We start from the raw sequence: 7,692 nt of genomic DNA, 5'->3' as shown, positions 1-7,692 counted from the left end.
GTGTGGTTTAAGTAACAAATGTGTCTACTTCGAGTCTGCTAACTCTTGTGAGAACCCCAAATACTAATTCTATCAAAGTGTCCCACAAAATTGTTGTGAGGAATCAAGACGTGCAGAGTAGATATATCGGATTGCAGTCTGCAGATATAAGGTTATACATATCACCAATATATGAGCCACTTTAACACGTACATATTCCGGCTCAAATACAACTCAGACGTCTGAATGAGCAAGTGATCATTGACTACCTACACTGCTGTCAGATAACAAAGACTATGTACGTTATAATACTGACATCGCATGCATTACATCTGTCCCAATTTATGTGGCGGTAGTAAACTAGGCACAAAGTTAAAGAAAATTAAAGACTTGTGAAATATAAAAGAATTAAGAAAATCTTGCCTTTCCACAAACTGGACATGTTTCACTTCTCTCTTGCCACTCGTATATACAGCTGAGGTGATAATGATGAGAACATTTTGTAAATATCTTGGGATTGTCTGGTGTATACTCTGCAAACAAAAAAAATAGTGTCGTTATGTAGATCAAGAGAATCGTCAAACCTTGTAGTTAGAGCCTTAGAGCAACCTCTTTTGTCAATCTGTTGCGGCTGAAATAGCTTTTTACAATCACAAAATTGTAAAATAATGTTAGCTACCTTCGAGGCATGTGGGACATACATCCTCATCTTCTGATGAGCAAACGACATATGGAACAGCTGTCACCATGATCTCTGGACAACATTCTTTAGATCCTCCGTCACAGTTTGATTTAAGCACTGTGTTTGCTCCTACTGTTATTTCAACATCAGCTTCTGGTTCAGGCTCAACTCGTGAATGACTTGTTCTTTTGTCCTGTTGTTTAAATGCAACATCTTGTTGCATTTGTGGCTGTCTTGGAGCAGCAGTATTTGGTAAACCTCTATCACGAGACATGATTGTATTACGTGAACTGTTGATGGTAACTCCAGCAGTCGAAGATGACGGGCCTTGATGAGCAGAGTCTGATTTAAGCAGATTGCCTGCTTTTAGAAGCTTTTGTGTTGTTTCAATATCAGCATCTATATCTGGTTCGGGCTCAACTCGTGAATGACTTGTTCCTTTGTCCTGTCGTCTTAATGCAACATCTTCTTGTATTTGAAGCCGTCTTGGAGGAGCAGCACTAATTGGTAAACGCCTATCCTGAGACCTGATTGTATTACATGAACTGTTTATGGCATTTGGAGCAGTCGAAGATGGTGGGCCTTGATTAACTGAAGTCCCAGCAGTTCCTTGTGCTTGCCCAAATATGGTTCCACACTGATGACAAGTAATACTAAAAAGTCAGTATCATGATAAGGAACAATCGGCATTTTGTAAATAGTTAGCATTTCGACTCAAGGGAAAAATAGTCCACAGCAGTCAAAAAAGTAGTACAAGAAATAGCACATAGTAACAGAAACAGCAGAGAGTAACATGACAATAATTACAACAAAATAATATGATAGTCGAAGTACAAGAAACAACAAATAATATAAAAAATTGAAGGACAAGAAAAGACAGGAGCAATACTACAACTACTAGTATGGACGAATAACAAGACAACACACTGCTACCTACTAACCTTCTACCCGAATTTGTGTCCTCCACAAAGCCAAAGCAAAAATGAATCATTTGCAAAGAAGATGCTAGGCTAGCAATCTAGTCGTGATTTTGTTACTACAATTATAATTAGAATGTGTTTCAGGTTAGCAACAATTATCAATAGATTCTTTCTGAGGTAGATTTCACTTCTCATCAAATACAACAGAGCTTTTCCATGTTTAGACTTGTTCAAGAACGAGTGGTCACAGTAGCATCTCGCATTCATCATTTTTTCCCCAGGCAAATAGTTTCTGGTATTCCAATCATAGTTCATATACCACATGAAGAATACGAAAAGACAATGGCGACTAAACATGAAGTATTAGTTTCTTAAAAGCTAAACCAATATCCATAATTAAACAGTATGTAGTGGATTGAGCAAGGTCAGAAAATGCTGAAAATCCTTCACATTAGTAAAAAGGGGCAGCCCGGTGCACAAAGCATCTCGCGTTAGCAGTCTCCGCGTGATGGGCCGCACCCCAAGGGTGTGGATGTAGGCATGTAGCCAGCCTACCCTAATGCAAGCATTAGTAGAATTTCAAATCTTTTCACTTTGGAATTCTATAGAATTACATCATTCCTTGCATAAGAGGAAGGTAGGTTAACTCCCTAATTCTTTAAGGTAGTTGAAATGTTTCCTCAGAAGCATCTTCACCTGCCATGCTACTTAAATATTCATTGTTGTTATGGTTAGTTGAGTTTGGTAGTCTAACGGCTTGATTAACAACGTCAGTTCAACGTAATCATTTATTCATCGAAAAACTGATAAGGCTGTATAAGCTAGGTGGCAGGGGAGATTCGATACAAACAATGTGATAACTACATCAATTCAACGCGACTTTAAGAATCTAGCCATCATTCATCGAAAATTGATAAGGCGGAATTAGCTAGGTGGCAGGGGGAATTCGATACAAACAATGTGATAACTACATCAAATCGACACGACTTCAAGAATCTAGCCATCATTCATCGGATATTGATAAGGCGGAACTAGCTAGGTGGCAGGGGTATTCGATATAAACAATGTGAAACATTAAGTGGTTTGGTGCACCATCCAAACATTATAAGAACAAAATATACTAAATTTCATGGCGGAAAGAAAATCACACCTTATTAATTAAGTTCTGAAAGCAGCAACTGAAACACTTGCAGAAAGTATGATTTTGATCATTCGAGGCAGCATTCCCTCCAACATCCCGAACAGTGAAACAGGAACAAACTGAACCCATGATGTTTCTTCAATTTGTTATAGAAATCTTCAACCTTTCATTAGCAATCCCCTTCTCAATCCAGCAGCCAGATTTCCCTTTAAAGCTATAAATATGCAAACAAAAGTAAACACGAAACTGTAAATAAACATGTCAGGCCAAAAATCAATAATTACTATGTTGAAGGGAATACCTAATCACAACCAAAAAAGTAGACTTTTTTCCCCAAATTCTTCCTCTTAATACAAAGATTAAAAATAATACACCCTCCGTTTCAATTTGTTGGTCTTACTTCCATTTTTAGTCCGTTTCAATAAAGAAAGATGTCTCTTTCGACCACAAAATTAACCGACATTTTGATACGTTGTACCTATCTTTTGTTTAAGAACCACAAGATTCAAAAACATTCTTTAGTTTCTTAAAGAGCGTGCCATATCATATCAAAACCATACAAACAAATTGAAAGAGAGAGAATTAAAGATACCATTTTTTACACTGAACTCTCTTCGGACCACAAAATTAAAAGACATTTTGATACGTGTACCTATCATTCTATTAAGAACCGCAATATTCAAAAACATTCTTTACTTTCTTAAACTCCATGTCATATCATATCAAAACCAGCAAACAGATTGAAACATATACCATCTTTTTACCCTAAATAGATAGTTTCATTCAACAGATAATGCAATCAATTACTGAAAATTCAAATCACCACCAAAACAAACTCAAGTCCTACTGAAACAGAACATAAAAACTATAACTATACCAAAAACAACATAACCATAACATGCAAATACTCATTGATCACAAAAAACAAACATATACCCAAAAAGACAAAACTTTTTAGCAAAAAAACACACCCATAAGAATTTATGAATCGAGAATAATTATATGCAGCAAAAAAAAAAAAAAAACAAGATTACAGAGAAATAAAAGTGACAGTACCAGGGTTTTGGAGCAGGGTTTGTGAGAAACGTTAAGAGTTTTGAGAATTGGGAGAATTATAAGAGAAGTTTAACACAAAAGGAAGAAAAAAGTTGGAGTGTTTATAATATAAGGAAAATTGTGGGGTTTATAGGGTTCTATAAAGGCGAAGAATTAGCTGAAAATATATCTCTTTTATCCTATATTTTATCCGTCTCAATTTGCGTGACATCGTTCAATCAGTTAACAGTTTCAATGTTCAATTTACATTACATTATTTAATTAGGTAAGGAGTTTAAAAGTAAAAAAAATTAAGTTTTGTGTAAATTATCATCAACACGTATAATTACTTCATTTAAGCTTATTTTAGTTAAATATTATGGAGTACATTTGTAATTAATGTGTAGACCTATTATATTTAGAGAATAATGTCGAATTAAATTGATAATTAAGAAATTTATTCAAATAATCATTTTAATAAATATATGTTTAGCTGATGTAAGAGACCAATCTTATCTATAGGAACACTATGGGATAAGAAAGTCAAGTTCGATTAAATTAATTTAAATTAAAAAAAATATAGGGGAAAGGTTAAAAAGAAGGTTTTCATAGTTTTTTTTCCAATTTAGTGTTCGGATATGGTGTTCGGAGCCCGTATTAGAGCTCCAATTAAATTTGGAGCGCTCACTATATGGTCTATTCAATGATAGTGCTCCAACATGATTTTTTTCATATTCAGATCTTGAACTTAAGATCTCTAATTAGGAGTGAAGCAGTCGCACCGCACAATAACACATACCCATGTTGATAGGTTCTCATAGTTGGTGTATGGAGTTAATGGTGAAAAATCTTCCTTTATTTTAGTGGGGAAAGCCATTAAAAAGAAAGATGTTGACTTTTGTGATTTTTTTATGAGGTTTAACTTGACATTTTTCATTTGAAAATGACAAAGAAAAAACAAGCAACTATGGCTCCATTATCAATATTTTAGTTTTTGTATGGTCGAATAGTGTAGCGAGATGAATAGAATTTATTCATCTTTAACAAAAAGTTTGGGTATGGGTCTTATAAATAGAATTATGATAAAGAACATTTTCTTCATGTAGTGTAAATGTGTGTATTTACTTATTCAATATTATACAAGTTCAAGTGTTTATTTATGCCCGCTCAAAATTTAAGGATATAGATATATACCATATGAGACAAAGTTTAAAAGCACATTTATGGATTATACTTGTTTATATTTGATCAAAAAATGTAATTATTTTTAGTTGACGGATCAAATATAACTTGCCCAATAACAATCTCTAGAAGTCAATAAACAATATCAAACCAAATATCAGCTTAATATTTTGTCTAATTATACTTAATCTCCACTTGATTTATTACTTTACTTGGAAAAATTACTTAAATACACAACACTTCTTTACCTATTCTCAATATTTCCCTACTCTTTTACTAAAATACAAAAATCCCTTATTTTCCCCTAATTCAACTTAACTGAATACTTTATTAGTTTAAGTATCCGCCCGTTATTAATTAAAGTATCCGCGCTGCTATATCCGTTAATTAAGTATCCATGCTGCTAACAACTTAATAATTTAAGTATCCGCCCGTTATTAATTAAAGTATCCGCGCTGCTATATTAAGTATCCACACTGCTATATTATGTATCCGAAAAACACTAAAAAAGGGATTTTTGGTAATTAATGAAAGAGTAGGGAAAAGAAGTAATTTCTTTCTTCTACTATGTCATTTGCCTAATTTTTACTTATTACTCAGGTATGGGCTGGATAAGACGATCTCATTGGGCTAAACTGCAGCCCACAACAAAAATGGCCCAATAACGTAGGCTAACAAGAAAATAGTTTTGGGCCTGGGCCTTCAATTTTGTTTGTTTCTAGCCCTTTTAAAATGGCACGTGTATGGTTTAGCAAACGTATTTTAAGTTATATACATTGATAAAATAATAACCCTTTTTATTGATAATATCTTTGAAATTTTAACATGTGATAGCTAGTTAATTATTGTTTTATACAGACTACATGAGTACATATAGAAAGTATACAATTGACCTAAAACTATGGTAACAATATCCTAAAACACGGACAAATACAACATTCTTCCCTAAAATACAGCTTCTATTATAAGTGTTGTGACGCTCATGACAGAAAACGGATAAATAAAAAAATTGAAAATCTTTTGAATAAAGAATATATATGATATGACGTTAAAGACAAATCACACAACAAAAAAAGAGAAGAAAAATGAAGTGCTATATAAGGACATAACATAAGTTTTTATATTAGGACTCGATCAGGTACCCATACATTTATCTTTTGAAGCGCTTGTTAGGGTTTTGCCCTGATTTTCTTACCATAATTTAAGATTTATTTTTCCTTAAAGAAAAGACAAAACATTACCATAAATGTTTTTACTTTTCCGGAAAGGAAAATATAATATTCTTCCATATTTGGGTTATTCTTTCCTTAGAGGAAAAATTTGGAGATCTATAAATTGAAGATCCCTATTCTCATAGCATGACACAATAATATCCACAATGTAGACATTTAAAGAGTTTAGTTTATGGGGAGATTTATTCTCTCAACAGTTATAATATTTTTCTTTTAAATTAGTTTTCATATTAATAACATTATGTTTTAGTATCGCTTTATTTGTCATCTAATTTATCACTGTCTTGATTGCAAGTGTAAGCTTACGCATGACGCCCTAATCACCCTTCATAACTCAACAAGTGGTATCAGAGCACATGGTTCAATGATCCAATGGTTCAATAACCCAGGTTCATCGAGGTTGAAGATAGACTTAAGATGGTTTCAAATCAATTTGTAATCAACGTGATGATAATGAAGATTTTTGTGTTACTACATGTGGAGAAAAATTTCAAATATATTTTCAACAATATCCTGCTGCTCCATCCTTTAAAACAAAATCAATTTTCAACTCATGCTTATTTTATAGCATGGGCTCCAACTTTCAACCCCTGCAAACTTTAATGCTCGGGCTCCACTTTTAACTTATGTTTCTTTACTTTTAACGCATGAGCTCCACTTTTAACTCATGCATCTTACTTTTAACGCATGAGCTCCACTTTCAACTCATGCATATTACTTTTAACGCATGAGCTCCACTTTCAACCCTGTTCATCACTTTTAACACAGGGCTCCAATTTTTAACTCATATAAATTTTTAAATCATGGTAAGCAGCAGTGATACATGAAAAATTTGTGAAGAACAAGATTATCAAGCATATGAAGAAGGCGGATCAAGCTTTGTCAAGAAAATCCAGCCAAAAGGGGAGATTTGTTAGGGTTTTACCCTGATTTTCTTACCATAATTTAAGATTTATTTTTCCTTAAAGAAAAGACAAAACATTACCATAAATGTTTTTACTTTTCCGGAAAGGAAAATATAATATTCTTCCATATTTTGTTTATTCTTTCCTTAAAGGAAAAATTTGGAGATCTATAAATTGAAGATCCCTATTCTCATAGCATGACACAATAGTATCCACAATGTAGACATTTAAAGAGTTTAGTTTATGGGGAGATTTATTCTCTCAACAGTTATAATATTTTTCTTTCAAATTAGTTTTCATATTAATAATATTATGTTTTAGTATCGCTTTATTTGTCATCTAATTTATCACTGTTTTGATTGCAATTGTAAGCTTCCGCATGACGCCCTAATCACCCTTCAGAACCCAACAACGCTCATGTGAGATCATGTTAGATTAAAGCGAATGAATAGTATATTCATGAACTTAGATCGTGACAAATACAAATAAATTAATTTCCACATTTCTCTAACGGTTAACACCTCAATTTTAGGATATGGTGTAATGTCTTGCTCGTGATAAATACTGTAAAAGGATAAAGACATTCAAACTAAAGCCAGAGGCTCTTTCATAGATC

General features: G+C 33.2%; 1 protein-coding gene across 1 annotated transcript; it reads right to left on the bottom strand.

Moving 5' to 3' along the window:
• Window positions 1-387: 387 nt before the first annotated feature.
• On the bottom strand, window positions 388-2,989 carry LOC125829672 (E3 ubiquitin-protein ligase At3g02290-like). The gene is made up of 3 exons (XM_049508861.1): window positions 2,732-2,989; window positions 659-1,298; window positions 388-512 (listed from the first exon to the last, which is right to left on the bottom strand). Exons 1-3 carry the CDS (start codon window positions 2,849-2,851, stop codon window positions 388-390), a joined length of 885 nt encoding a protein of 294 aa, XP_049364818.1. The 5' UTR covers window positions 2,852-2,989.
• Window positions 2,990-7,692: the final 4,703 nt, after the last annotated feature.

The sequence above is a fragment of the Solanum verrucosum genome, unplaced genomic scaffold (genome assembly GCF_900185275.1).
Source record: "Solanum verrucosum unplaced genomic scaffold, falcon-dt-bn FXZP01000008.1, whole genome shotgun sequence".
Classification (NCBI taxonomy): domain Eukaryota; kingdom Viridiplantae; phylum Streptophyta; class Magnoliopsida; order Solanales; family Solanaceae; genus Solanum; species Solanum verrucosum.
This window is presented reverse-complemented; position numbering and strand designations above follow the sequence as displayed.

Bases quoted from the DNA above. Each gene is read 5' to 3' on its own strand.
- LOC125829672 (XM_049508861.1), bottom strand. From the start codon at position 2,851: ATGGGTTCAGTTTGTTCCTGTTTCACTGTTCGGGATGTTGGAGGGAAT. The intron at 1,299-2,731 runs GTGTGATTTTCT...ACTTGTCATCAG, and splicing joins TTCAGAACTTAATTAATAAG to TGTGGAACCATATTTGGGCA. The intron at 513-658 runs GTAGCTAACATT...TTTTGTTTGCAG, and splicing joins ATGTCCCACATGCCTCGAAG to AGTATACACCAGACAATCCC.